This window comes from Dendroctonus ponderosae, unplaced genomic scaffold (assembly GCF_020466585.1).
Source record: "Dendroctonus ponderosae isolate FM_Combo_2020 unplaced genomic scaffold, Dpon_F_20191213v2 Dpon_F_20191213_10, whole genome shotgun sequence".
NCBI lineage: Eukaryota > Metazoa > Arthropoda > Insecta > Coleoptera > Curculionidae > Dendroctonus > Dendroctonus ponderosae.
The window spans coordinates 2,072,177-2,099,322 of record NW_026017111.1 but is presented as its reverse complement, the minus strand read 5'-3'; the positions used below and the strand labels follow the sequence as shown (position 1 = coordinate 2,099,322).

Here is a 27,146-nt window from a genome sequence, read left to right as displayed (position 1 = left end):
TAGTTAGCAAACAATTACCCAAAGCCTTACGCAATATTAGATGCCTTGGCACTAAGATTGAAATGCCCCATGTGCCTGTTATGGTCAATGAAGTCGTGGCATTCCTTGAGCCTCAAAAACACGAAATTATCGTCGACATGACCTTTGGAAGTGGCGGCCACTCCAGACGAATCCTCCATGAACAGCCCACAGTGAAAATTCTGGCCGTTGATCGCGACCCCTTAGCTCAGTCCTACGCCAAGCAATTGGCAGAAGAGTTTCCAGATCGAGTAACTCCACTTTTAGGCAAATTTTCCGACTTGCCGCAGCTGCTCGCTGAGGAGGGTTTTGGAAGAAACTCCATCGACAGTTTTCTGTTTGACTATGGATGCTCTTCCATGCAATTCGATCTCCCTGATAGGGGATTTTCGCTCAATAAAAACGGACCTTTAGATATGAGAATGGATGGGAACAGGGATCCTGGTAAGATCAGCTTTTAAGTAAAACTTCAGTACAACCAATACAAAAAACAGCATCCTTTATGATTACTTCCTCAAGCTAATCACTGTAGAATGTAATTTCAAAAATAACACTTTCCATAGGTATACCTACGGCTGCTGACGTCCTGGCCAATGCGAGCGAAGAAGACCTGGGTAAAATCATCAAATATTACGGAGAAGAAAAGCAGGCGAAGAAAGTGGCTCGTGCGATTGTTGAGTCTCGATATCTCTTCAAAAGATTAACCACCACGGAAGAACTGACTGACTTAATTCACACCGTTCTATCCGAAGAATTAGCTAATAAAAGGCGCAGTTCCACTGCTCGCATCTTCCAAGCGCTGCGCATTTTTGTGAACAACGAACTCAACGAAATCAATTATGGGCTTGTGTTGGCACACCACTATTTAAAACTAGGAGGCCGCTTAGTGACCATCACGTTCCACTCACTAGAGGACACGATAGTGAAAAGGCATCTATTGGGGAATTTAATTGAAAACTGCGCGAATCCTTTGCCGCTGAAATTCAGCAGCCACAACTTTAATTTGGAGGTAGATGATGTGAATCAGATATTGTCCAGCAACTGGAAACCTTTACATCAACATGTGATTGTGCCTAGTTATGATGAGCTAGAGGCGAATAGTCGATGCAGATCGGCTAAGTTAAGAGCGGCTGTTAAGGTCAAGTAGTCCAAAAATAGATCGTTATTATTAGTGCTCATTGGTGTTATGGTTAATTTAAAGCTTAGAACAGCCCCTCGATTTCTCCAGTTTCGATGTTCAGGTCAATATCGTAAATGGCCGGTCGGGTTGGTAGGCCGGGGATTTTCGTGATCTATAAAAGAACATTGATTGAAGCGCAAATTACCATTAAAAAACACTCACCTCTCCTGTGGATGGAATGATGAATCCTGCTCCTATAGAAGCTGAAACGTCCTTAACATCCAAAGTGAACCCTAAAGGTGCGCCTTTGATGGCAGGATTTCCTGTCAAGGACAGATGTGTTTTGGCCATGCAAATCGGCAGGTTTCCGAAGCCCTGTAACAGCCAGACAAACCCACATGAACTCCCAGCCTAGCTGGACAAAAACCAGCTTTACCTGTTCTTCATACTGTTTCAATTTTCTGTCGACTGTTGGGTTGTACTTTACTTCAGCCGCGCCGTACATCTCTTTGGCAATGGTTTCTATCTTGGTTTTCAACGGCAGGTCCAGGCTGTAGAGAAACTGGAAAGTGCTTGGTTCTTCCACTGCTCTAGCCACTGCTTTTGCTAAATCGTCGGCTCCTTCACCGCCCAAAGCCCAATGCCTGCTCAAAACCACATCGTAGGCTCCAGCTTTCTTCAGTTCATCAATTACCAGTTGAATTTCTGCTTTTGTATCATTCCTAATCAGCAAACGAACGTGTGTTGTAAAAGCCAGTTTGCATCGCAGAAATACTCACGTGTGATTGTTAATTGCGACTACCACAGGCACGCCGTGCTTGTTCACGTTATTAATGTGCCGAACGGCATTCGGCAAGCCCGCTTTGAGAAGCTGCAAGTTTTCGTGAGTGTACTCGGACGGCAATGGGGCGCCAGGGGTGACTGGGGAGCCTCCCCCGTGCATCTTCAGCGCCCTTATAGTTGTCACTAAAACTGCAGCATTGGGCACCAGTCCAGACTGTCTGCACTTGATGTTGAAGAACTTCTCTCCACCTGAATGGCCAGAATTGCTGGATGAATTGTTTAAAATCAGGCTTCCAAGCTTACCAATTTCAGAGGCAAAGCCAGCCTCTGTCACTACAATGCCATCGGCTCCCACTAGTTTAAGGGCGATTTTATCTGCCAGAATGGAATTGGAGCCGTGAGCGATGTTGGCGAACGGCCCTGCATGGACGAGAACGGGAGAACCTTCCAAAGTCTGTAGCAAAGTGGGTTCCACTACGTCTTTAAGCAAAACCTGGCAAAAATTGTCTTTTATTCGCGTGCTTCGTTCTATTTAAATGCTACTAACGAACCAGTAATGCCCCAGTTACTCCCAAATCATCAGCAGTGACTGGATTACCTTTCCGGTCGAAGGCTACCACCATTCTTGCGAGTCGTTCCTTAAAATCTCGCAAATCGTTGGCTAAGGCCAGAATGGCCATGATCTCACTAGCCACCGAGATCATAAATCCTGTTTTCCTGGTGATCCCTTTTTCGGTTGGAGACTGGCCAACGGTGATTTCTCGCAAATATCTGTCGTTAATGTCCAAAACTACGGGAATTTGATTATTCGCAAACACGCTAAATATGGAAGGGCTTACCTCTAGTCCAAATAACGTTTTCCGGATCAATATCCAGCCGAGCAAATCTGGAACGTTCGACTTCTGTTAGAGAATCCGGATCTGTTTTGTCAATCCCCAATCGTTCCAAGCGTCGCAGTTGGATTTTGGAGAACCTCCTAATGCCCTTAATTTTGGGAACCAGCCGGTCGTAAAGGGCCTGATCTTTCTGCGTTGCTTCATGGAAAATTCTGGCATCCAGCTGGGCAGCCAGCAGGTTATTAGCTGCAGTTATTGCGTGAATATCTCCAGTTAAGTGGAGATTCATGTCCTCCATGGGGATCACCTGGGAGTAGCCGCCTCCAGCCGCTCCACCTACAGTGGAAGATTTTGTTTTCACGGATCCAGATGTAGAGAACAGGAAAAAGCAAACCTTTGATACCAAACGTGGGGCCTTGAGACGGTTGCCTCATGGTAGCAAAAATGTTTTTTCGCAATCTGGTCGACAAGGCTTGAACCAAACCCATCATCGTTGTACTTTTGCCTTCTCCAAATGGCGTTGGAGTCATCCTGAAATAACAACAGGAGTTTTAGGGTCACAGACAAAAACCCGTACTTTTACAGAGCATTTTTCACTGCTACTCAAAGAAAATTAGAAAACTGTTGCCTTACGCGGTAACTACGACGTATTTTCCATTGGGCGAATCCTTCAATCTGCTCAACACAGAGAGTGAAATCTTGGCCTTTTTGCTTCCATACTGAGACACTTCGCTTGGTAACAGTCCAATTTCTTCAGCCAAGACGCTGATGTCTTTTGGGGTTTGGGATCTCGCAATTTCAATATCACTGAAAGAAAACGTATGCTTTTAGGGGCGTTCATTTTCTATATTAATAAGCCCAGCGTTGCTTGAACACATTCGCAGTCACCATAAGAGCCAGTATGTAATCACTCAAGCGCCAAAGAAACAAAATGATATAAAAGTTAATTTTATGGACACACAATGCAGTTTTTTTCCTTAACACTTTGAGATCACCGGTGATTCTCATGGCAGCAAATGTGTTAAAAATCCGCATAACTCCAAATAAACACACTATGAAAAACAAGTGAAGACAGCTTTGGTAACGCGGCGTTATCGTAAAATATCATAATATTGCAAGCTTAATTAACATTAACATATTCTGACCTTTCGATACCATTCCATAATTAGTTGTCTATGTAAACAATTTGATGATTGTCCGAACAAACAACTTGCAGAACCGTCACATATATAACCAGTTTTTTCTGCCAATCAATTAATATATAAATACCTGCCAGCACGTGGATTAACCGAACTGGTTGTGTAGAAGCAATTAATGCATCTTGAGACGAATAATGGCGAAAAAGCTGTAAAAACTACCTTGGCACTGGATTTAGCAACTTCAAAGGCAGAGGAGTTAGATTCCATTGAACATTTCCGTTTCCAGCGCTGCGCTCAGCGCTTAGGACGGTGTTTTTGATCAGCATCGCAACAGTCATGGGCCCCACACCTCCAGGTACCGGAGTTATGTGCGCAGCTACTTCTTTGGTCTCATCATAAGCCACATCGCCTACCAGTTTCTGGCCAGATTTCTTGGTTGAATCTAAAACAAAAACAGACGCTTTAACTCCGCCTTTAGCAGGAAAAATCGCCCAAAATCTACTGCTTTACCTGGTTTACTTGCCATTCTTCACTGACTGCTTAGTAATATCGATTTACGTTCACTTTTAGCAGATAGTAGAAAGCCGCTGGTATGAACTCAGTGGCTAATCCACAACAAATCGCGTACCTTCATTTATATACCCGGGTAGGGGATAGGAAAAGATCACGCGCGGTTTTATCAGTTTGACCCGTACAGCGAAGAATGATGATAGTGACCAGTACAACTTTACGTTAAATTGTGAAGCTTGAGTAATACACAAAGCTTTAAATTTGACAAGTGTTTTTATGAGCTCACCTGGTATACTGTTGATGCCACAGTCTATAACAACAGCTCCAGGCTTGACCCAATCAGCCTGAACAAATTGGGGCCGCCCTATTGCCACGACCAGAATATCCGCTTGTTGGCACTAAAAAAATTTATAAAAATTCCAGCAAAAACCTGCAAATTCGCCTCCTACCTTTTCTTTGAGATTGCGGGTCTTTGAATGGCAAACTGTAACAGTAGCATTATGCCATTTAAGCAGTTCAGCCACTGGAGTACCAACGATTTTGCTCCTTCCCAGCACAACTGCGTCAGCGCCTTCCAGCTGCGCTCCCGACTTTTTGATCAGCTCCAGAACACCAACAGGTGTACAAGGCAGGAACCCTGTCAGGTCACCAATCGCCAATCTGCCTTCATTTATCGTATGCAAGCTGCAAAAATCCACCAAAACTTATGAGGAAAATAGGGTGAAAACACCACTCACCCATCAACGTCTTTGGAGGGCGCAACAGAATCTGTGATCAAATGCGAGTCGATATCGTTAACGGAATCCATAGGCATCTGCACGATGATTCCATGCACTTTTGAGTCCTCATTTAGTTTCCTTAGCTCCTGCAGCACCTGGATTCCAAAAATGCTTATGAATTGACCCTAGATTGATTCATTGGAACTTACATGGTCTTGGGTGGCAGTATTGGGCAGCTTGATGTGTTCAGCTTCAGCTCCAACTGCTGCAGCAGCCTGGATCTTCATCCGAATGTACACGTTGGAGTCTTCGCGGCCTCCAACTTGCACAATAGCCAGTTTTGGGCAAACGCCCGGATACTTTCGCTTGAGATTAGCAACGTCATTTTTCAAGTTGTTCTTAATTTCCCTGAAAAATCCACTCGATAAGACTGGAGGAAAAAACACTTGGTTCAATGTACCTAGCAAGTTCGGTGCCGGACAGCACTTGCCCTCGTGGTATGACCATAGTGGAGGCAAGACCTACAATAATTCAAACAGCTATTAAATCTTATTTATCTGGCAATTGTAGAAAAAAATACGTATTGGCAAAGAATCAATTGATGCAACCCCACAATAATAATTCAATTTCGAAACTGATAAAGCCAGGACCCCTCATGAAGAGGTCAATTTCCGAAATTATCATTGTCCTTTTCGCATATACTCAGTGGTTTAGAATATTAATTATAAGGGATTTTATTTACTAGCGCATTGTATAGCTTTGGCCTTTTTGGATAACCTTTGGACGATTCTACGCATGTTTTCGCCCCCTTATCTGCTGCATTGCCCAAGATATGGTAAAACAACAGAAGTTAATTTTGCAATGGATTAAAGTTCCTACTTGTTGGACATTTAGGAAAAATAGTTCTACAGTGTTGTTTTCATAATATGTAAAAAATCTAATGAATAGGTGTACTGCTTATAAGGAAAGGCTCATCGACCAATGAACTTACAATGTTTAGCAGGGTTTTTAATGCGTATAGGCCATTTATAGTATCGAAACTCAAAAAGTTTGAGTAAAGGAGCAATCAGGCTTAGAAGGTGATTACAAATAGTCAACATTTTAGCCAGAAGAAGTTAATTAATTTAACAAAAATTGAATCTATACATGCACATGTTAACAGCAGCTTTTTGAAAATAATTGTAGGTTAGTGTAAACTGATTTACCCACGCAAAATCGGCGCCCAAATTTAAAAAAAAATCCTAAAAGGCAAAAGTAAGAGTAGATTGGCATGTACTTACTATGAATCAGATGGGCAATTTTACGGGCAAAGTGAATGTTTGATTTTAACATTGTTCAAAAATAAATTGAGCACGGTATTAAATTAATTACGGAAAACCCGAGTGATCATAATCAAACGTAAATCGGATTTAGAACAATAACAACACACATATTTTTCTTATGGTATTTGTGCGCCCAAAAGGGTCAAGCAGAGCTGATAAGTGTGTGATAAATCTCAATTTGCGTGTTTATTCATAAATTATCGGGTAGAAAGACCGATTGGGTCGATAGTCTTTTTCTGTAGGAAATAAAGATTATTTATATATACTATTGTCCTGATTATTAAATAGATATACTAATAATGTGGTATTTTTAGTCAAATTTAAAGAGATCTAAGGAACAGTCGTACTTACCATGAATGTGCTCATTTCTGCATGCAAACGTTTTTAAAATCCCCTAACCCCCAATTGAACATTGTCGGGAGCTTTTGTTGACAGACGTCAAAAAGTTTCCAATTTAAGAATTGGCGTATTTTCGCGAATTTCACCGTCGCGATCCCGAAAATACCACCAAACGTTAAAGGAAAACTTTAACTTGCAGACGCTTTGCAATTTTTCCGAAAAAAATGGAGAAAAACTGCAATTTTCCGCAATTAAACCCCAGCAAACCGCGCACATCCCACCTTCTTCAAACAATTAACTGACTGGATAAAACGTCATGACAATTGAAGTTCATTTGTCTGTCTCAGCCTTGTTCTATGGTCTGTCTTCAACTTAATGTTTGGATAAAATTGCCGTTAAACTTAAATCTATTGACCCCAAGAGTGTTTTTTGTATGCATTAAACAACCCTGACCAAGTGAAGAGGTAAAAACACACAAAACTGTTGACTCTATAATTTAGGTATATTTAAAAGTTCTATCGGGATTAAAGGCATTAGAGCGCTCAATGGTGTCCCTCGGCTTCCTTGCGGCGAATTTCGGCCCATTTTGCAACATTTGCAGGTGAATTCGCTGTAAACAATCGGAATATCATCACTAGATTAGCCTATTAAAGACCGTTTACTTACACAAGTTGCTGATCGACTTGAAGACGGGAATGCATACAACAAGCGAAATCAGGTAGTACTTAACAACCCAGTTATTTTTTAGGTAGAACTTGTATGGAAATTGGGCTAGTTTAGCCGACAAAGTGTATGGGTACTTCATGTGGCGAGCGGGGGCTGGTGTGTCTGACATGGTGGTTTGTGCTGAAATAAACAGAACTAATTAGCTTCTAAACATCCCAGAGGACGGTAAGCAGCAATAACAGTTTATGTAATAGATGGATGGGGGCCCCACTTCATAACCCCCAAGTGTACAGTCTAATTTAAGTCAGGCTTGGTTAGCCTCGGGGCTTCCAGGGGTTGACTTAATTTGGCTTTTACGTAAACAACTCACTTTCCGCTCTTTTGCTGCAAGGAAAACTGGAAAATTTGCTCTTCGACTTTAAGTTACACAACGAGTTGACCAATGTTGCCGGGTTCAAAGTCGCGCGGTAGGTTAATAGAAATGTGGCATCGCAGCCTATTAAAATGAACAGTGTTTTGTTGTCAATGGAGCCAATATCGCTGTATTCCGGACGATTTTGGGGCCCTTATCAAAAAGCGCGTAAGAGCAGAATGGCAAAAATCTCCAAGTTCCTGAGCTGAGTGGACGTTGATTTTATTATTTATTTCTGGGTAAATTTCTGGCAACACTGCCCACCAACACTCCTCAACAAATATGACGGAAAGAGCATTGTAGGTTGCAGGCAACCAACCAACCACCTGAGTGTATGGAAGGTCCCCTAGGCTAGGCGCGAATAATTATCCTTGCATTGTTTAAAGATGTTGGTGGGAAGGTGAAATAAAGAGAAAGCAAAATACGCACGTGAATAAAATATTCAAATAGTTGCAAATAACCTGCCAAGGTATTACTCATACGGTCTCTTGCCTCACCCACTTTTTTAACAGCGAACCAGCGTGTTAAAACCATGTCTTGGTTCCTTCGGTTCTTCTGGTGATTTTGCCATATATCTGGATTGTTTTTCTTTTTGTGGAAATTATGCGTGCTTGTGCGTGTTCGGGTTCTGATTGTGTGTGAAAATGTTTTTAAATCTTTGGCGAAATTGTAAATTTAAATGATTTTTCCTTCCAATGGCTTTTATCGAAAAGTGCTTTTGCTGTAGTTTGCCGATTGCTTGTGGATTTTTTTCTGCCTATTTATTGGTAAATATCAACTTTGCGGTATTATTGTACAGGAGGTTTTATTTAATTGCTTGAAACTGGGGCCGTAAATTCAACTGTGTTTGGCAAATAAATATACAGTACCTAAAACGGCTAAGGAATGGGGAAAAATGCGTTTTTTGACCGTTTTTTCTTCGATATTAGTTTATCGAAAAGTGCGTTTGCTCAGTTTTTTCTGTCCACTTACTGGTAACTGGTTTAATTTTATTTTTACCGGATGGTTTTTAAAAATTGTCCAAGGTCTATAAAAACAGCTCACCAATTGAACAACTTTTTAATATCATGAAAAAACGACAATAATTTAAAAAACTCCGGATGATAAAAAGCGTCTGTGCTAATGCATGAATAAAACAATAGACAAACGCAACTTGAACAATGAAAAAACCATTCATTGGGCTTCGATCATTTTACATGGATTTTTCCAATTTACAGCACTATTTTCGATCTCTTATTTAGCAGAAAGACCTTAAAACGTCTTTGCCATGTAAGCGTAGTGTGCTTGTGCGAACATCCGATTTGTTGGGGTAAAATGCAAAAAATCTAGACAAAAAGTGTTTTAAAACACAATTAACGGTTTGCTAATTATTTGTGCCTGTGGCCGACTTGAGGTTTGATCGAATGCGGCACTTCAATTACTCTAAAAGGAATTTCTTGTAAACCATCGGATTTTACCGTAGCTTGATGTGCACAACTTTTTCCAGTGGCAGTTTTCACCGCTGGCTTGTTGAAAGAGATTTTACCGCACAAATTGCTAAATTATTCATTAAATTCTTTAACACTTTTGCTCGGTTTTTTGGAATCCGATTAGCATCTTCGTCGACGGACGAAAGAGAAAGGAATTCATAATTAATAAGGCAATTTTAACCGTTCGATATGGTTCAAATGGTTCGCTTTCTATGATTGATTTATTTGCAGATTGCTTATTTGATTGCTTTCGCCTTCGAGTTGATATGGATCATCTTGGAATCTTCAAAAACGCTTCCTGCAGCTGCAGTCTTACTTTCAGCCGGTTACTTTGCTATGAGCCTGTTTGCCGCATTACTTCTGCATGGATTGGCTACGGTAAGCCATTTTTTAAGCTTGGAGGGATGCAAATTTGTAAAAATTAGTTGGCCGTTTATTTGCGCGACTAAAAGAGAATGAATTTAGGATTCCTGATGAAGATGGGCCAATCGAGTTGAGACATTGGTTTTTTCCCATTCAGTTGTCCTCAGTATTTGAACAAAGCGTCCACATTATGCAATGTTTAAATAAAAATCCGCAAACATCCGCAGTTAAACATCTTGTAATAGGAGCGATTTCAAAACGCGCAGACTTGAAGGAAAATAGCAACGTTACGCAAGAACAGTCGAACTTTGTTGGCATTGTCTTCGGTCGGTTCGTTTGTTGGACTTTACATGGCCGATAAATAAATCTGTTTGATACGATTAAGGCCAGCGTGTTTTTCAGCGAGAACGAAAAAATCCGACCGCTTGCCAATAGGAAATTTATGCAGAAACCTTTGGGGATATTACACAAACGATTTCCGCTTATTTCGAACACCTGCATTAATAACTCAGTTACGTGCAAGGGGCCCCAGAAATTATCTGCGTGGTTGAAATAACCGCATATGGGCAGCCAGATAAAGGTTTTTCCTTTCTTAAGCAGCGATTGATTGCCAAACGCATCAAACGCTTTCAATGGAAAAGAAATTTCCTTCGGTTTACTCCCACAAATTCAAGTACAATGGTGTCATCCTTGCAAGCAGATGCGCGACTGTAAATAAGGCTGACTGCCTACAGTTAGGAATACTAATGAAAAGCATTAATTGGTATGCAATGCTATGAGTAGACACGGTTCTTTAGAAAAGACTTCGTCTTTTATGGGACACGCTGTATTATTTTATAATTGTGTATATTTTCCTGACTGTATTTCAACTTAATTCAAAAGAAATTCCTGGGTTCCAGTCAAACAAAAGGAACCCAGGAATTTCGTTTGAATTACTTTATAAGTAAAACCATTTTATTTTCACACATTAACTGAATGCCTGAGTGGATGCATAAGCACTCAAAAAATATTCCAATGCATCGCTATTTAATACAGAATATTTTCTTTTAGAAAAACACTCTATGCCTGGTTACTTGGATGTTTGCCGTAACAATCCTCACATTTCCCGAGGCAGGTCTGGTAATTTACATGAGTGTCGACCATTGGGTGAGTCGTTTTTCCGCCGATTTTCAACTTTTAACCGGATAAATGCCGCTCGTTATCGTTCTAAAACCACTTTCGCTGTCTTTAAAAATCTCGAACACTGATTTAAACTTGAAATCGTCCATTAGCGATCACATGCTGGACAAGTTCGCTAATTAACAGCCAAAAACAATTAACTTTTATTCCCCCATTAGAACAAAGTCGTTTTAATATGGTCGAACATGCGATTAGGCCAGTTTTTCGTTGTTCAAAGAACCGTTGTTGTACGAAAGAAAGTTGCATACTCTTGTTGCACAGGAAAATGCGCGGTTTTCACCCAAACAGAACGAGAGTAAAAAGCAATTGGCCATGTTTGAAAGCCTTTTCTTAAAATCCACTCTTTCTATTCAATTTGCGGCTAATTTCGACTTTGGGATCAGAAACCCGATCCCAACCCATGACTTCTTTTGCAATTCCCCAACATTATTACATTTTTACAAACTTATATTTTCCAGGGCGTAGCTCACATTTACGGAATCACCGAGCTCACTTGCTGGCTCTTGCGAATAATCGTCAACCTAATCCAGATAGTCCTGATCCAGTCGCTTTACTCCCTGTGGAAGGATGACGATTTGATGGTCAAAAGGATGCAAACACTTGGAGGGATGGGAATGAATGGGGAAAATGGCTCCACGCTCAACAGCCAGTATTACCAGAACAATGGCTTCGAAGTGGAGGGCGGCGACCAGCTGGATGGAGGCTTAAAGAGGTAAAAAACTGGCAGGAAGTTGGCTTAATATGTGGAGCTTCGAACAGGAAGGCATAATCAGCCAATAGAGGTCGCAATGGCAAAGCGTTTTTGAAATTTTAATCAGCGCCTAACTGTTCAGGCCTATTGCGTGCGTAATCCATTAAAATTCCGCGGAAGTGACTTGGTTAAGGAATTAATTCCATTCAAGGTATGGTTCCATGCCCCATTTATGGAGCAACCTGCATATGATGCCGCTGCAAGTTCCCTATCACTTTTCCACCACAAGTAGCGAATTTAACGCCAGCGTTTACGTGCCAGGAGTGGAAAATCCTGATACAATCGGTACCTAGTTGCACTTCAACTAAACAATCCGAATCTAATTTGAGGAACATTCCAGATAAAAAATCCCATTCGCTTATGGATCTCCGGCTTCTGGACCATCCCTCTAATATTAGTTACGCCCAGCAATGGCTTTCGGGCTCAATAAACGACCCTAACAGTCTACTGATGCAACCGACTGTCTACGGGGAAAAACCACCAAAAAGAGCCATGTCAGAGATCAATTATTCCACCGTTCCTTCGAAGCTATCGCGATGCAAATCAGTGGATACTCTGGATGGGAGCAAAAGCAGCCATATAATTAGGAACCGGTCAGGGTTTTATGCCCAGCCCATGGAAAACTACGGGGTTCCGATCTATTACGGCCCTTTGGATGGGCCGGATTTTCTCATCTACAAAAAGCAGCTGGAACGGCTCAATAGCAGGAACTCGCTCAGCAACAATTCAGCTGATGAAATTTCCAAGTACCGCGATGTGGCTTTGTAGTATTTTTTTAGAGACGAGTTGGAAACTAATCTATGCATTAGGGTGGTATTTATAGGTTCCCATTGCTGGACAAATGCTGGCAGTGTTTGTGCAATTTTCACTTCACAGTTGAGTTTCATCCTCGATAAAGTACTTAAACATTACAAACGTCTAGACCTAAGTAAAAGTTTTACATCAGGCATGTTTTTCTAGATATTCAACAATATGCTCTGCAGTAACAAGTTGCAAAGTTGCTGATATTCAGTGGCTGTGATTGTTGGTTCAAGTCAGCAACACACTTTATATTGTGGCGCATCCAATAAGGTTGTTTGCAATATGTTGAGACAAATCTCTTTGTACATAAACCCCGTCCTTTAATCATGAAAGAAAATTGCACCACTTAAAACAAACTGTAAATAACACTATTCTACTAAGACGCTTTCCCACGTTGTTAATTGAAGATTAATATATGATGTTTTTAACAAAAAACCGGTGTTTTGGGCATGTTTACCTTCAGTCGGTCGATGAGCCCCATGGAGGCGTCATGGGGGCAGGATTCTGCAGATAGGACATGACTATGGCGGAAAACGACAGCATGAAGGAACTGAAAACCTGAAAATTCAAGTCATGAATCAGGAGATCACAAAATCTTGCAATTTACCTGCTTGGTGTCTTCAGAGACACGAGTGTTGGCGAAACTGATGCAGGAGCAATACAGGGCGACCCAAGCGCACCATTTCATTCGCATCATCAAACCGCACATGCTGAAGATCATGCCTTGAAGGAAAAATAAAATGAGGAAGTCTTCTAAATGTTTACATGTTTGAAGAGGAGATTGCGGACAGTTGAAGACATGTTCTCTTGATAGGCATATATATTTGAATAACTATGCAATACACAGTGATAAATAAATCCTAGTAACATACACGTTTCGAATTATTAGCCTACAGCCTTGATCGTTCACTAAGTATTTGCTGAATTATTTTAATTCGTCAAGCGCAAAAACATACTCTTATCACTAGTGCGATTAAACGAAGACATTACAAAATTAAAATAACCCTTAAACGGTATGAAGAATCTAGGCGAGGTGGGAGATTGGAGCGTCCAGAATTTCGGCGAGTATACAAAAATAGGGATTTTTATTATTATCATTTATCCGGATAAACGATAAAACCGAACAGAAAAATATTTTAAAATAGTAAAAATCACAGTTTTAATTAGCACCAAATCAACATTTGGCCTTTCTTTTCTCGTTAATTTACATACTTTACAATTTTTTACACGATTTACAATTACAATAGGTTTCGGCCAATTTTCCATTTATTCCTTTTACGATAACAGCGATAAGTATATGTTGGTTGCATTATATCTTAGAACTACTTCATGCGGCATGAACTAATCGGTGCACAAGATGCTGGCCCTTAAGAGAGCTAAATCGATTCAACTATCTACTAGGAAATCATATTCTATGATTTGGAAGTTCATCAAGCTAAGATGGGCTACAAGGTATATGTAATTGACAAATAATCCGCTATGTAACATCGATCATTTCGCCCCCTTTCCAGCTAAGTGTTGTCCTAAAACGCGCTAATCTAGAGCAAACGTACATGGGGGCTTAGTTTCATAAACTGCGCAATTTTATTTTCTTTATGAGGAGGAAACTGGTCGTGTGCGCGTGCAAAAGCGTCCCATATCCATAAAGGGATGATCATAGCCGGATATGATACGCCAGTATGCAAATATTCTCCTAACATACTTTAATTTTCACCATGAAATTACTGAAAAACAACTGGGTTGGCGAAAAAGGTCTATATTTATCAGAAAAATTAGTTATAAAAAAGCAAGGTGTTTGAACATGTGCCCCATGTACTTAATCATAAAGTGAACACCCATCATATAATGACTTTTTGCGCTTTAGTAGAATGCAATGGAGCCTTTGAAGAGTACCTGATTTTAGTGCAAAAGCATCAGTTTAAATAATAATGACTTTCCATGAAAAAGTTCCACTTAGCTACCGGGCGGCGCAGATTCCTTGCAAGAAATTTAAAATTACTGAGGTAGATAAAAGACACAAACACGTAGAGAACGTAACTAGAAAATAATTACTAAAGTCAGATACTCTCTATCCACTCGACCTTAAACTATGTACACTTTCTCAGCTGTCCGAAGCTATCGGAAGCAACAGCGGGTCTCCAATCAGTTCAAACAGTAAAAGGAAAAAAGTCACCTAACCAACAGACCTACAATGGCCGAAACTACTTGTATTATTGGAGGCTGGGGGCCTCTTTGCCCGTTTGGTGCACAGTCGTGCTGTTTGGAATGGCTTGGCTTTGATTAGAGGCATTTGGGGTGGGCGCCGATACGCTCGCATTGCTGATCATCGGATTTGAGCTTTGAGGCATCACATTGGGGCTGGGATTCACGACGGCGATGTTTTGAGGCTGGTTGAAGGAGGCGTTGGGCGCGGCCGGAGACGCCACGCCCTGGTTCTTTGGAATTTGCGCCCTCAAGTAGTTGTTCTCCGTTTCCAGTTGCTGGATTTTCTCCATCAGTTCGGCGATTTTCTCCTTCAAAACCTCAACTTCTTCCCGCACCTGAAACGGATTCGTTCATTAGATCAAACGCGTTGATTTTTATGTGTTGCGAAATTTGGATTTTCCCTGATGATGCACGGTGGTTGTACGTTTTTTGCGCACAAAATGGTCTTCAATTGAGCCAAAGAATGCCTCAGTGCTCTTTTCATTATTTTTATGATTGAGATGCAGATTTCACTATATTTAAGGCAACTATAAGAAAGTAAAGTTTAGTTTCCAACCAACTTAAAGATGAAATAAATAAATATTCAGCGGTGTTAATTGGGGCTTATGCAAACGCTCTTTGCCAGCGGAGTTAAAATGACTAAGTCAATTGATTAAATCCTGTGAACCCTGGAATCTAAGCATGCAAGGTTGAAATATTGCCAAAAATACGCGCGGTTTTTAAATACGCAACCCTGAATCTGCAAGGCAGTTGCCCGCTGCAGATGCGGCAATGTCAAGGCTGGTGCGTATTTTTAAAAGCACACATTTGCATTTCAAAGGGGATTTTACTGGGCAATTGATCTACCAGCTGCTTTAACAAGCAACGACTTTTGCACGGTAAAAAAGTTGCTGTTGATACAACTTTGCGTTTTTAAATAACAGTTTTTACAGGTTTGAAACCCCGCAATCCCATAGCGCCCGATTTGCCAGCGACTGCACCAATCCAGTTTACAAACACACAGCTTTCTTGGCTAATTAGGAGCTAAAAACAATGAAAACCGAAAAGTTGAGCATCATCAAGGACAGTCCAAATCGCGCTGAAACAAAGCCAAATACTTACAGTGTACATGAGATGGCTCTTGACCAGGTCCATGGCCTGTTCGATCTTGTTGTCGATGGCGTTAACAACCGGATTGTTTTTGGTGGGATCTTCGGCATTGTCACTGATCGACTCCACTGCACTGTTCGTATCTGGCACTTCGCGATTGATCTCGTTCGAATCGAGCACAGTCAAACTGGGGACACTCATGGTAAACTGCGGATTAGTGTACACATTGCTGGCATCGAAACCTTGCTGATGCTGCCCAATCACTGGGGCGATAACAGTAGGGGCTGCCGCTATTGGAGGAACGATTTGCCCGCCTTGCGTTTGATTCGGCTGGATCTGTTGCTGGGGGTAGCTGCCGGCACTTTGCTGCTGATGGTACTGCTGAGCGGGGATGCCGGCAGCCGATTGAGCCTGATGGTTCTGAACCCCATGAGTATTAACAGGCTGAGAATTAACTACTATCACATTCTTCGCTGGTTGATTCGGCAATTGGCTGCCTTGTACTGGTTGGTCGGACTGCTGGGGGAAGGCGTGTCCATTGACCATGCTCTGGTTCAAGTTGGCTTGCGAAGCCGTCGGTTGGCCTGCGTAAGTTTGACTTTGCTGGAAACTCGCGGGTAGATGAACAGCTTGAGTGGTGGGAACAAAAGCGCTGCCCGGTGCCGGAATGGGGACATACTGAATATTTGGGTAACTTTGGGGCAGGGTGAATCCCCCGGCGTTTGTAACGACGCCAGCGGCAAAATATGGCTGATTGTTGATGAACTGCGTGGGCATGCTGGTGGCAACCTGCTGAGATACCGTCTGGCTTTGCACGTTGGCTACTTGCGGGTAGAAGAACTGACCCTGCGGGATCAAGTGAGCGGGCATATTGGGGAAAAACTGCGCCCCATTGGTAAATCCGCCTTGCAGCAGCATCTGCTGAATCTGCTGCTGCGGTAGGCTTTGCGTCTGCAAGTACACGCCCCCTTGTATGGTGGCCCCCACTGATTGGGCCGCTTTGTTCACGTTCGGAATCACCACGTTCGGGGGCGGAGCCTCATCCACATAGTCCATACATTTCCATCTGCCCCGCTTAAACGGCTCTAAACTGGCAATTTTCACCACCTTGAACCGATCGTTCCTACTGGGCGTGGTGTGAAGATCCTTTGCCTCGTCGGTCTTCGTAGCAGCTTCTGTCAAGTTATCTGAAGATATCGGCACTGTGTCACTAACCAGATCGCTATTAGGGGCGCTTAAACTAGTCGGGATTATCGCAACCCCATATTGAGAGCTCGTGGGGATCACATTAGCGGCATTAGAGGAAACTGCGAGTTCATCGTTCACTAGCTGGACGTCGTCCGGGCGTGCGTGAAGAATCGGCTCGACATTCGTGTCCTGGTGTTTCTCTACCGGCTCACCAGCTGCATTTGCCGTGGTCGGGGGTTGACCTACGGAATGCAAATATTAGCACTAACTAATATTAGTTACTAACTACCCTAATGTGAACCCACACAACCCTCAATATACCACTTAAAGCAACGGCGCTAGCGCGATTATAAACTAAACGGCCGCTGCCTTCAACCCTAAAACACGATGGGGAAAGGACTTTTTCCGAAATACTGATGCACTTTATTAACCTTTTTTTCCCCCCGACGATTACTAGAGCTTTGCAACTCAACCCCGCATTTTGCGCAAAAACTACAAACATTCCTAAAAAGATGTTTTATGCAAAAATGTACGTATTGTAAGTCTCGGTCTCCCAATATCAACTGGAACTTTGCAGCTCAACCGGTTCCCTAAATATGAGCCAAAGACTAAGAACAGTTTTTCAGACCCGCATTCATCTTGAACTTCCGCAATTTTCTCGAAAACGGGAAACATTCTTTTGTAGCATGGATGTTTAGTATATAAAAGTGCGCATTTTAAGGCTCTAATCAACAATGGCAACCAGCGCTTTGCAGCTCCACCGGTTGTCTAAATATGACCCAAAATAAGGGCTGTTTTCAAATCCAGCATTAATATTGTTATTCCGCATGTTGTGAAAAAACTGGAAATATTTCTAAAATGATGTTTAGTACAAAAAAGTGCACATTTTACAGCTCTTGTCAGTACTGGCAACAAGAGCTTCGTAGCTCAAGCCGTTCTCTAAATACGAGCCAACGAATAAAAGCGGTTCTGAACATTTGCATTAATCTTGAATTTGCGCATTTTGCGTTCAAAGTATAAACATTTCTAGAACGATGTTTGTTATAAAAATGTATGCAATTTAACTGCTCATCTGACAATGAAAACTAGAGCTTTGCTATTCAACCGATTCTCTAAATATGAGTCACAGACTAAGAGCAGTTTTTAAGATCCGCATCAATGATAAACTTTCGCATTTTTCTTGAAAACAAGAAGCATTCCCAAGGCTGTATTTTTTGTATTTTAAGGCTGTATTCAGCAACGGCAACTAGAGCTTGCCAGCTCAACCAGTTCTCTAAATATAAGCTTACATTGTTTAATACCATTGACCCTAAGACACATTTTTCAACTTCTTACTCCTTAGTCCATCACTCAGCAATAGAAAAATAATATCAACATAAACGTTGAGTAATTGGCCAGATTAAGACGCATAAAGCATGAATTAATATCGTCACTAAAAGGGAACAATTGCCACTGAAATAGTCGGAGCTCAGCTATCGAATTGTCAATAATGGTATTAACAGCAATAAAAGGATGTAATGTAATATGTAGTGTTATTAAGTTTAGGTAAGAAGTGCTGATACAGGTCTAGACGATTCAGATCTGGTAAATTCATTCGAGTTTTTCCATTAAAGTCGCCCAGAGAACAGCGAGGTTTAAGTGTCTCTTTAACTCACACTTCTTCGAGATGTGTCCACGTTGAATATATCCAATACATTATAAGCAGGCCAAATAACACCTGAAAGATTCTGGAATAGCAAGAAACGTGAGTGAATTACTCAAGATGATCCTGTCTTTATACGCCATAAAGAAACTTGGTGCTGGAAAAACTCGAGCCTTGAAACTTGATAATAGAAATCTTTCAGAAACAAAACGTTTGTGATAACGTGCCCTTGAATTAAGGGTGTCCCTGGTCCACGCCTGATGTTTGAAAACAACACCAGCCATGGGTAAGTTTGAGATGAGATATTGGGACACAGTCCTGCTAATTTCTCAGCATGGGGAATGGGAGCAAGTCAACTGCACTTACCCATAATGTTCATGTAGTCTGGGGTGAGATCGTCTCCATTCGCATTGTTTTTGTTGGGGGCGTAACGTTGGATCTTGTCCGGTCGTCTTGGATCTGCGTTCATGATGCTCGCTGTAAAGTGAGTCAGTTGACTTGAATGCAATTGTACAGTTAAATAGGACGAAAAAGAAAAATGAAATAATTACTAGCCTGTCCAGGCAGGAAACGTCAAAATTGTGAACCCTCATAGGTTGATGTTCGCATTAAGCAACGTGAGAGACACTAGTGTTAGTGAGGGGAAATATGAAAAAAGTACCTTTTCCCTTTGACGAAGCTTCCCAGTCAAATGTTTTCTCTTGAATGGAAATGTAAACTGAAATGGCGACTGGACAGTGGAGAAAATGACGTTAATGACAATCGCCCACATGTGAAGGAGGAGCTAAATAGAAGACAGATTCCAACGTTGCCGTTTTTTATGACGAGAGGGTCATTTCTAATCTAACCCCACTTTTTACTCGTAACCTTCACTTATTTCCATGCTTCTACGTGAGCACTCCCGGGGAAATTTCCTAAAATCGGTGAGAAGCAAATTCTTGGGGGATGTTTTGTGATGCTTTTTGAATTGACGGTTGGGGATGCATGCGTTACGAGTGCATGCGCAGTTCATGGAATATCCTAGGAATTGACGAATTGGGGCCACGTTGCCAGTTTGAGCCATACACATTTCCAAAATGTTAAAAATTGAAATAATCCGAAAAATTATCAAGAAACATTTTTTTTTATTTGCAAAAACTATTTAGAGCCCAACACGTATAAAAAGCGGCTGATTATTTTCTTTGGTTTATTAAAAAAAACTATAGTTTTCAAGGTTTTTTTATTTAGTTGGAATTATTGTATTTATAAGGAAGTTACGCAAAGAAATAGCTCGAATATAATAAGTGTGTATGTGAATGTTCAGGACTTTTCAGTTTGAATGCGAATAATTCACTTCGCACTTCACGAAAACCGTCATTCCCCATGACGACTCGGTCTGTGATTGGTCGAAACGGCCCAAGACGCCCAATGGCCATTTGTTTGGCATATTAGGTTATGTTTCCCCAGGCTTGGCTTGCCAGTTTGGGTGAGAAATACCAGAATTTTTGACCGCACAATTCGCCAATGCCCCGCAATGGAGAAACCCATTAAGAAGGAGAAAAACAAAAGTGACGAGGATGGGGTGGAAATCATCCGGCTGGATATCGAGCAGGAGAACCGCGACGACGAGAAAGACGATGATAAGAAGGACGAGTCTCCAAAGACAGCCAAGGATCTTTTCTCCGACTTTAAGCCTGATTCGGGCAGCGAACCCGAATTGGATGGAGCGGAGTCTGATGAGGATGACGACGAGCCCCTAGCCAAAAGAATCAAGAAAGAGCATCCAACTGCTGGAAGGAAGAAACGGGATAAGACAAGTGGGGCTAACTTTAAGAAAGTGGTAAGGTTGCAAACTGGTTATAATCGTTAATACGCCGGCTTCCAAAACAGCTTATTAATCAAACTTCTGCTTCCTGTTTTCACGCATTATAGAAAATACTCCTTTCCCCACGGTGCTTTATCCCCTTCAAAGATTCCTTTAGAGTTCAACAAAAGCCGGGTGATTTGCTCTGTTTATTCATCTATAAGCCACCGTCGAATGCTTCCATCCATTTCTTGTCTTCCTCTGGGTTTTGATAGTTTTTATCCTGCCCTCGGTAGGTTTTCTCAAATGAATGTTTTGTTTCCAGTATCCGCAAAAATACAAAAAAGAATGGGAAGACATCCCAACAGTGAAACCTTGGCTATCAGAGAGCGTGCATGGAGAAACCTACTTTTATTGCAAATTCTGTAAAAAGGACTACAAATCCGGAAAATCTGAAGTATTCAAGCATATGTCTTCTATGAAGCACAAGAAAAACATCACACAGCCACCATCGGAGAAAATTATTAAAAAAGTAAGCTCAATCAAAATGAAAATGAACAAGAAGGGTCTTAATCGGAAACTTTTTAGCAAATGATGAGGTTCAGGGGCCTTCTCTGTCCAGTGGTTACTCCTTTTGCGAAGTCACGAACGAAGGACGTGTCTTACGAACTGATCAAGCCGTATGTGAAATTCCTCAAAGCTTGTGGAGTGAAGGGGATTTTGGGTACGACCGGCAGTGTTATGAGGAGTTAAAACCGCAATTAATCAACTCTTGTTGTAGTTAATGATGTTGTGGGCGAGGGAATGTCATTATCCGTGACCGAGCGAAAGAAGCTGCTGGACTACTGGGCGGTTCATTGCAAAGAATATGGAATATTTCTGATGGTTCAGATTGGTGGGGTGCCACTTCGCAGCGTTTATGAGCTGGTAACTGTTCCTTAATCCCCACAGACCGTCAAATGCATCTAAAGGAGTTTTCAGGCAATGCACGCAGAAAAAACTGGAGTTGGAGCCGTTGTCCTCCTCCCGGATCTCTATCACAGACCAGAAACCCATTTGGATTTGATAAGATACATTAAAACCGTCTCAAACCACACTGGATCCATGCCGATTTTATACCACCACTTTCCCAAGTACACGAAACTGGATCGTAAGAATTGCAATCATATTTTCCCAGCGCACTGTTTAGTAAAGCCTTTGAATTACAGTGGATATGAAAAAGTTTCTGTTGGATATTACTGGTGAAGTGGACACTTTCGTGGGCTTGATATACAGCACTGGGGACCTTCAAGAGACTGTTTCCGTAATGGAGCTGAATCCTGAGAAGTTTGTTGTATTTATGGGCACTGACGAAGTGAGTGGATCGCGTAGTCCATTGAGCTGTTAACAGTTGATATTTTCAGGGCATGTTGGGAGCGGTGGCCAGCGGATTTACGTGCATTATGGGGAATAGCTTGAGCATATTGCCGAAACTAGCCGAATCGATATGCTCTTGCATGAAAAACGGGGAAATCAAGAGCGCCCAAGCCTCCCAAACCCTATTGACTAAGGCAGTTACTAATATTTACAGTCACGGTAATTTATTTTGTTTGATTTTATTGGTAAGCAGCGGGGCTGATGCAGTCTTTTCTAGGCGAAATGGTACCAACTTTAAAGGCTGCAATGACCATCATCACGAAACTGCCGATGGACGTTGTAAGGGAACCGCTTCAAACCCTCTGGGACGGCACTGTCAACAGAATGCGGGAAAAGTTGCGCGAAATCGGTATCATTTAAGAGAAACCCACCCTGGATGGGCAATTTTACATCAAAGTCGTTGAGAGATCGGGGTCTGATCCGAACGATTTGGGTTCATTTTTCAATTGAAACTATTATGCCCATAATGTGTATGCGTGTGATGTTTTGTACATTTTAAACATCGGACTGGATTGTGGTAGTTTCAATGAACTGGCTTGATTTCATTAAATGGGACTCAGATTAAAATACACTCCTGGAACATGTAAAAAATGGTGAATTTTGATATCCGCAGCTTTGCTTAGTTCTGTTACGTTATTAGATAATTTGTAAAAATGTGCTTTGTGTTCATTTCCATTTCGCTTTCCTCGCCTTTCGCTCAAAACGCAAATCCCGAGCAATTAAGAGGCGATTTTCATATAGGCTTAACTTTAATTATTAGGTGACTGGTTTTTAATACACTGTTGGACGTTTTTTGTTTTTAATGAATACTGGAGCAAAACTGGATGGAAATTGGCAAAGTTCTCTACAGGCAAAATCCTGCAGCTGTTGGGGGCTGCGCCGGTATGCCTCGGGCATTCATCCTGCAAACGTGCTCTTCCAGCCTTCTGGCAACTTCGTCTAGATCAGGCTCAGCAGCATCATAAGCAGACCACAATTTCTCCGCAGGAGCGGACGCTCTGGGGAAAATCCTCTGAACTACGTTGTAGTCGTTAACGACTTCGGACCACATGCATGCTTCTCCTAAGAGACACTTTTTCATTAGCTGCTGGAAACGTCCGCCTCAATTACCTCCAAGTAGCAGGCTGACTTGTTCGGGAGTGCCCCCGAAATTTGTCGGTTCGCACTGGTAGAACTTCTCCCAATCGCCTCCAGTGCTGAGATGATCCAAGTACCAGCAGGCCGAAAGAAGAGCCTTTTTTCCCGCTTTCGTCACCTGAACAAATCGCCGCATTATTTAACATCGAAAACGGGCAGAAATCTTGAAAAATCCCCGCGTGAGCGCACTTCGATCAATCAGTTTCGCGATTAACATCGGCGAATGGCTCGAGCCCGCAAACAACTTTGGATAATTTAAGCTGCACAAGCCTGTTAATGATTAAACAGATGGCAAGAAATATTGCGAATGATTTTCAGTGATTTAGTTGGAATTTTTTGCTGCTCACACTGCGCATGGTGTCGTTCCAGTAGTTCCCTTCCCAATCCCTCCAGACATGAACAATTGTCTCATTTGGGAGCTTCACTCCATTGTTGAACACTTCTTCCCACACAATGGAGTTGAAGTTGAGCTCATCAGCAATGTCGATCACTTTCTGGATATAGTAGCCTTCCAGCCCGCTGTAGTTGCGAATGTTCTCCCTAGTCATGAAGCTGGATATACTGGCGTCTAACTCCCTGGAATTTGAGTTTTCAATTTCCCCTGCTGGTGCTTGCAGAGAACCTAATTTACCAGCAATCAAAGTCCACCTCGTCGCCTCCGAGGTGGATGAACGGGTCGATGAAGAGAGCTCGCAGTTCGCTAAACAACTCCTTTATAAAGGAGTATGTGGAGTCTTTGGTGGGGTCCATCGGGCCAAAGGAGCCCTCCTCGATGTCGTCGCAAGGAGTGAGTAGCTCTGGATGAGAAACTCCCCAGGATCTGGTGTGGCCTGAAACCAAGGAGTAAACCTCTGTCCAGCTGAATTTTTGCGCAAATTACCAGGAGTATCAAACTCCGGAATCACCCGAACCCCGCGTTGTCTTGCATACTCGATCACTGCCTTAATATCGTCTGGAGCATAGACAAACTCCACCGAATTGTAGGCTCCCAGTTCGCTAAAAAAATCAGCAAATAAGCGAAACTACGCAAAGCAAAAGACTCCAATCGCGTGCCTCAGTTCAGGAAATTTCATGCTAACATAAGGGAAGCTCTGATCGTCCACAATGTGCCAGTGAAACACGTTGAGTTTATTATAAGCCATCGCGTCCAGGAGTTGATAAATCTGCGCCAGATGGATGAAATGCCTGGACGTGTCCAGCAGCAGGCCTCTAACAGGAAAACGAGGAAAGTCCCGGATTTTCGTGGCGTTCACGCGAGTCTGGAACCGAAACATGTTGAAATGCCCCAAGCAGAAACAAATCGCTTACACTTGATCCATCTTCCCCGGTATACAACAGCTGGGAAAACGTTTCCAGTCCCCTCAAAACCCCCCAAACTGTCCTGGCTGTGATAGTGGATTCTTCAATGGCAATGTTTAGGGAATCTGCAAAAGTTGGCAATAGAATGGCCCTATCATCTGCATAGGCATGCCCTCACATGATTCATCGGCTTGGAAGGCTGGATAGGAAGTGTCGTCGCAAATTTCATTGAGACTTATCTGGACTTGGTCGATTTGCCCCAGATATCGGTCGTCATCATCAGGCGCAGCGACGATATGTTTCGACTGCTTTTTCTTCAATTTGCTTAGCCGCTGGTTGCTGATTATTTCTTCATACCTTCGGACTGCGTTGTATAGAATGTTGCAAGTGGAACTATCCACCTAGATAAACACTACATTAGAACCCCACAAGAAATAACGTGAAAATGAACAATTTCGCGTTTTAGCCCCACACTAGCCGTGCCATTTTCTACCAGTCTCTCTCGTACTCATCTACAGTCACTTACTACTTACTACACCTAAAAGCCTAAAGCTTTTGGTAGCTAAAAAAGTTTTTGTTTTTCTTTTCCACCACTGCCCGGATCCCCAAGAAAGTCAACCATCTTTCAATTATACAAGCTATTGGTCGAAAGCTTTAGGCTTTTAGGTAGCTAAAAAGCTTTTACCGTTTTAGCCCACACTAGCCTTGTCATTTTCTACCAGTCTCTCTCGTACTCATCTACAGTCACTTTCGGCCAATAGTTTGTATAATTGAAAGATGGTTGACTTTCTTGGGGATTCGGTGAAAAAGAAAAAGAAAAATTTTTTTAGCTGCCAAAAGCTTTAGGCTTTTAGGTGGCTAAAAAAGTTTTTCTTTTTCTTTTTCACCACTGCCCAGACCGAATCCCCAAGAAAGTCAATCATCTTTCAATTATTCGATATCAATCAAGAAACTAGAACTTACATAGTTTGCATGGGATGAATGCTTTTTTCGCATTAACTCACCACGAATTTGAATGCAGCAGGATTGATGGTAAAGAACGTCTCGAATAATTCTTGCTCCTGAGGTTTGGGCCAAACTGCTCCTTTGGTGGCAACGTATTTTGGGCCCGGATTCACAATGTATGCCTCCACGCAAATGGATCCAAGCGCAAAAATCAGCAAGGCGAAACCCTTCATTGCTGTTGCTTCGTAGCACTAATGAGAACATTTGCCTTATAGTCGCTACTTTTTATATCTTAAGCACCATACGCACGCAGATAGCATGGCTAAAACAACGAATTAATGATAAGTGAAGTGTTTAGTTGGTGCGGTCCAGATGGATTGTTTGCTCGATTAATTGAAGATTTTTTTGGATTTTGACCAGGGGCGTACTTGGGCAGCTGATGATGACGCGCTGTGCAGCAAAAGAAAGCTTAACAAAGGAATTTTCCTGTGCGCGTCTTTAATTAACGCAACGTTGGAGTCGTTAGACGAACATTTACACAATGTGGCCACTTTTCTTCAAATGAAAGTGAAAGTCCACTGTAAACGCTGTGGCTTCTGCAATGTTTAATCATTGTTCAATTTGCCATCCTTTAGAAACATTTATCACCAGACGTAAAAAGCCCATTAAAGCGATAAGCACTTGGGCACTTACTCAAGCTTGAGTTATCAAAAATAATGCCGCAGGATAAACGTGGACTGATATGAGCGGTTCATGGTGCTTCAAACACCAAAAAATCACGTTTTCCTCAAGATAAGCCCCAGAATGTGCGATAAACACTCAACACCACTTAGCTGCATCCTTGCATCTTCAAATCGATTAGTCCAAGTGGTGCAGCACACAACGAAAACAGTCAAGATGGAAAAGTTGCGCTTAGCCTCAATTTTCCTTTGCCTCTGTTCAGTTTCCACCTACGCGGGGCGTGCAGGACCGGCGATTTTAGCCTCCAAGGGGGCGATTTGGCCCAAACCTCAACTCCAAAACGTTTCCGAAGACTACTTTGTTTTGCTGCCCAGAGCTTTCGCTTTCAAAGTAAGTTTCCCCAGTGGATGATTGAAGACTCAAATACAACAAGAGTTAAGTTAGTAACCAATTGATGAAATACATCAGGCCTCAAACAGCTGCAGTTTCCTCACATCCGCCCTGGAACGATACTGGGACTTGCTGCAGCAAAACTCTGCGCGTCTCAACCAGAAACTCGCCAAATTCTCAGAACAAACTGGAGGGTTTCTTGGGTACCTTGGGGAACTGGAGGTGAATCTGCGCGGCGCTTGTGTGGACGATGAGTATCCCAGCCTGTCCATGGATGAATCTTGTAAGGCGGGCTTTTGAAGATAGTCAAATAGGTTTTATTGCAATCGCTGTAGATGAGCTCTGGGTCACCGCATCCAGAGCGGAGCTTCAATCTGAGACCATTTGGGGCGTTCTTCGAGGACTGGAGACGTTTTCGCAGCTGATTTACCTTGGAGAGGATGGCCTGACGGTGAGAAAAACATGCAAAAATAAACAGCTTCTAATTGAACATCCAGCTTCGATTGAACGCCACCACCATCGAAGACTTCCCCAGATTTAAGCACCGCGGGCTCCTGCTGGATACATCCAGGCACTTCCTGCCTCTGGAGTCCATCCTGCAAACCCTGGACGCTCTGGCCTACAACAAAATGAACGTCTTCCACTGGCACATAGTGGACGATGAGAGCTTCCCCTATGTGAGCCAGAGGTTCCCAGAACTCAGGCAACTTTGCTCCACTTTTGCCTCCTATAAAGTTAATTCAACCCCAATTTCAGCCGCCTTGGGGCCTACAACCCGCACACCAAAGTCTACACGCCAGAAAACATCCAGACTGTGATCGAATACGCTCGTCTACGGGGAATCCGGGTGTTGCCAGAGTTTGATACTCCAGGTGAGAAACAAACTGGGCAAAACTCAGTGAAACTACCCACATAGCAAAATGATATTCCCAGAATATACCTGG

At 42.4% G+C, this 27,146-nt stretch overlaps 8 protein-coding genes across 10 annotated transcripts in view; 4 read left to right on the top strand and 4 right to left on the bottom strand.

Annotated features, from left to right (window-relative positions):
* On the top strand, positions 1-1,196 carry LOC109542587 (probable methyltransferase-like protein 15 homolog). Its single transcript, XM_019911871.2, has 2 exons — positions 1-462; positions 582-1,196. The coding sequence occupies exons 1-2, from the start codon at positions 63-65 to the stop codon at positions 1,163-1,165; spliced, it is 984 nt and encodes a 327-aa protein (XP_019767430.2). The 5' UTR covers positions 1-62; the 3' UTR covers positions 1,166-1,196.
* LOC109542585 (C-1-tetrahydrofolate synthase, cytoplasmic) lies at positions 501-6,472 on the bottom strand. The gene is made up of 16 exons (XM_019911869.2): positions 6,406-6,472; positions 5,586-5,646; positions 5,335-5,533; positions 5,144-5,280; positions 4,856-5,090; positions 4,693-4,804; positions 4,116-4,338; positions 3,391-3,564; positions 3,152-3,288; positions 2,761-3,093; positions 2,473-2,711; positions 2,225-2,414; positions 1,918-2,170; positions 1,575-1,860; positions 1,361-1,513; positions 501-1,310 (listed from the first exon to the last, which is right to left on the bottom strand). The coding sequence occupies exons 1-16, from the start codon at positions 6,455-6,457 to the stop codon at positions 1,221-1,223; spliced, it is 2,874 nt and encodes a 957-aa protein (XP_019767428.2). The 5' UTR covers positions 6,458-6,472; the 3' UTR covers positions 501-1,220.
* A 797-nt stretch (positions 6,473-7,269) lies between these two features.
* LOC125502792 lies at positions 7,270-7,621 on the bottom strand. The gene is made up of 2 exons (XM_048662074.1): positions 7,453-7,621; positions 7,270-7,396 (listed from the first exon to the last, which is right to left on the bottom strand). Exons 1-2 carry the CDS (start codon positions 7,619-7,621, stop codon positions 7,329-7,331), a joined length of 237 nt encoding a protein of 78 aa, XP_048518031.1. The 3' UTR covers positions 7,270-7,328.
* Positions 7,593-12,932, top strand: LOC109542578. 2 transcript variants are annotated; one of them, XM_019911855.2, is made up of 6 exons: positions 7,593-7,677; positions 9,565-9,711; positions 10,747-10,842; positions 11,334-11,587; positions 11,778-11,911; positions 11,967-12,932. In XM_019911855.2, the coding sequence occupies exons 2-6, from the start codon at positions 9,670-9,672 to the stop codon at positions 12,392-12,394; spliced, it is 954 nt and encodes a 317-aa protein (XP_019767414.2). In that variant the 5' UTR covers positions 7,593-7,677; positions 9,565-9,669; the 3' UTR covers positions 12,395-12,932. The 2 variants fall into 2 exon arrangements, with proteins under 2 accessions (XP_019767414.2, XP_019767412.2); XM_019911853.2 differs by lacking the exon at positions 7,593-7,677 and adding an exon at positions 8,303-8,631.
* Positions 12,933-13,229: 297 nt separating this feature from the next.
* On the bottom strand, positions 13,230-19,353 carry LOC109542572 (protein bunched, class 2/F/G isoform). 2 transcript variants are annotated; one of them, XM_019911848.2, is made up of 4 exons: positions 19,213-19,353; positions 18,918-19,028; positions 15,734-17,151; positions 13,230-14,967 (listed from the first exon to the last, which is right to left on the bottom strand). In XM_019911848.2, exons 2-4 carry the CDS (start codon positions 19,018-19,020, stop codon positions 14,638-14,640), a joined length of 1,851 nt encoding a protein of 616 aa, XP_019767407.2. In that variant the 5' UTR covers positions 19,021-19,028; positions 19,213-19,353; the 3' UTR covers positions 13,230-14,637. The 2 variants fall into 2 exon arrangements, with proteins under 2 accessions (XP_019767407.2, XP_048518027.1); XM_048662070.1 differs by having other exon boundaries at positions 15,734-16,908.
* Positions 19,354-19,796: 443 nt separating this feature from the next.
* LOC109542574 (N-acetylneuraminate lyase) lies at positions 19,797-22,404 on the top strand. The gene is made up of 8 exons (XM_048662073.1): positions 19,797-20,370; positions 20,660-20,866; positions 20,923-21,058; positions 21,116-21,261; positions 21,316-21,484; positions 21,543-21,688; positions 21,738-21,909; positions 21,968-22,404. Exons 1-8 carry the CDS (start codon positions 20,065-20,067, stop codon positions 22,108-22,110), a joined length of 1,425 nt encoding a protein of 474 aa, XP_048518030.1. The 5' UTR covers positions 19,797-20,064; the 3' UTR covers positions 22,111-22,404.
* A 126-nt stretch (positions 22,405-22,530) lies between these two features.
* LOC109542577 (beta-hexosaminidase subunit alpha) lies at positions 22,531-25,474 on the bottom strand. Its single transcript, XM_048662071.1, has 9 exons — positions 25,191-25,474; positions 24,365-24,587; positions 24,196-24,311; positions 23,941-24,146; positions 23,768-23,883; positions 23,519-23,717; positions 23,235-23,463; positions 22,861-23,005; positions 22,531-22,812 (listed from the first exon to the last, which is right to left on the bottom strand). Exons 1-9 carry the CDS (start codon positions 25,362-25,364, stop codon positions 22,595-22,597), a joined length of 1,626 nt encoding a protein of 541 aa, XP_048518028.1. The 5' UTR covers positions 25,365-25,474; the 3' UTR covers positions 22,531-22,594.
* Positions 25,475-25,675: 201 nt separating this feature from the next.
* The window catches only part of LOC109542573 (beta-hexosaminidase subunit alpha), a 4,179-nt gene continuing 2,708 nt past the window's right edge, over positions 25,676-27,146 (top strand). The window contains exons 1-5 of the mRNA XM_019911849.2: positions 25,676-26,202; positions 26,281-26,485; positions 26,538-26,653; positions 26,700-26,905; positions 26,959-27,074. Of these exons, the coding sequence (XP_019767408.2) occupies positions 25,885-26,202; positions 26,281-26,485; positions 26,538-26,653; positions 26,700-26,905; positions 26,959-27,074 (961 nt within the window). The 5' untranslated portion in view covers positions 25,676-25,884. The remainder of the gene's footprint in view (positions 26,203-26,280; positions 26,486-26,537; positions 26,654-26,699; positions 26,906-26,958; positions 27,075-27,146) is intronic.

Excerpts from the sequence above, each read along its gene's own strand:
- LOC109542587 (XM_019911871.2), top strand. The coding sequence starts at position 63 with ATGCCCCATGTGCCTGTTATGGTCAATGAAGTCGTGGCATTCCTTGAG. Across the intron at positions 463-581 it reads GGATGGGAACAGGGATCCTG|GTATACCTACGGCTGCTGAC; the intron begins GTAAGATCAGCT and ends CACTTTCCATAG.
- LOC109542578 (XM_019911853.2), top strand. The coding sequence starts at position 8,560 with ATGGCTTTTATCGAAAAGTGCTTTTGCTGTAGTTTGCCGATTGCTTGT. Across the intron at positions 10,843-11,333 it reads ACATGAGTGTCGACCATTGG|GGCGTAGCTCACATTTACGG; the intron begins GTGAGTCGTTTT and ends TATATTTTCCAG. Across the intron at positions 11,912-11,966 it reads GGAAAATCCTGATACAATCG|ATAAAAAATCCCATTCGCTT; the intron begins GTACCTAGTTGC and ends GGAACATTCCAG.
- LOC125502792 (XM_048662074.1), bottom strand. The coding sequence starts at position 7,621 with ATGTCAGACACACCAGCCCCCGCTCGCCACATGAAGTACCCATACACT. Across the intron at positions 7,397-7,452 it reads CAAGTCGATCAGCAACTTGT|CGAATTCACCTGCAAATGTT; the intron begins GTAAGTAAACGG and ends GATTGTTTACAG.
- LOC109542577 (XM_048662071.1), bottom strand. The coding sequence starts at position 25,364 with ATGAAGGGTTTCGCCTTGCTGATTTTTGCGCTTGGATCCATTTGCGTG. Across the intron at positions 23,884-23,940 it reads ATGAAATTTCCTGAACTGAG|CGAACTGGGAGCCTACAATT; the intron begins GCACGCGATTGG and ends TGATTTTTTTAG. Across the intron at positions 23,718-23,767 it reads TCCGGAGTTTGATACTCCTG|GCCACACCAGATCCTGGGGA; the intron begins GTAATTTGCGCA and ends CCTTGGTTTCAG.
- LOC109542574 (XM_048662073.1), top strand. The coding sequence starts at position 20,065 with ATGGAGAAACCCATTAAGAAGGAGAAAAACAAAAGTGACGAGGATGGG. Across the intron at positions 21,059-21,115 it reads TGGAGTGAAGGGGATTTTGG|TTAATGATGTTGTGGGCGAG; the intron begins GTACGACCGGCA and ends CTCTTGTTGTAG. Across the intron at positions 21,485-21,542 it reads CAAGTACACGAAACTGGATC|TGGATATGAAAAAGTTTCTG; the intron begins GTAAGAATTGCA and ends TTTGAATTACAG.
- LOC109542572 (XM_019911848.2), bottom strand. The coding sequence starts at position 19,020 with ATGAACGCAGATCCAAGACGACCGGACAAGATCCAACGTTACGCCCCC. Across the intron at positions 17,152-18,917 it reads AGACTACATGAACATTATGG|GTCAACCCCCGACCACGGCA; the intron begins GTAAGTGCAGTT and ends TGCATTCCGTAG. Across the intron at positions 14,968-15,733 it reads AGAGCCATCTCATGTACACT|GTGCGGGAAGAAGTTGAGGT; the intron begins GTAAGTATTTGG and ends AATCCGTTTCAG.
- LOC109542585 (XM_019911869.2), bottom strand. The coding sequence starts at position 6,457 with ATGTTAAAATCAAACATTCACTTTGCCCGTAAAATTGCCCATCTGATT. Across the intron at positions 3,289-3,390 it reads AAATACGTCGTAGTTACCGC|GATGACTCCAACGCCATTTG; the intron begins GTAAGGCAACAG and ends TTGTTATTTCAG. Across the intron at positions 1,861-1,917 it reads GTCGCAATTAACAATCACAC|GAATGATACAAAAGCAGAAA; the intron begins GTGAGTATTTCT and ends TTTGCTGATTAG.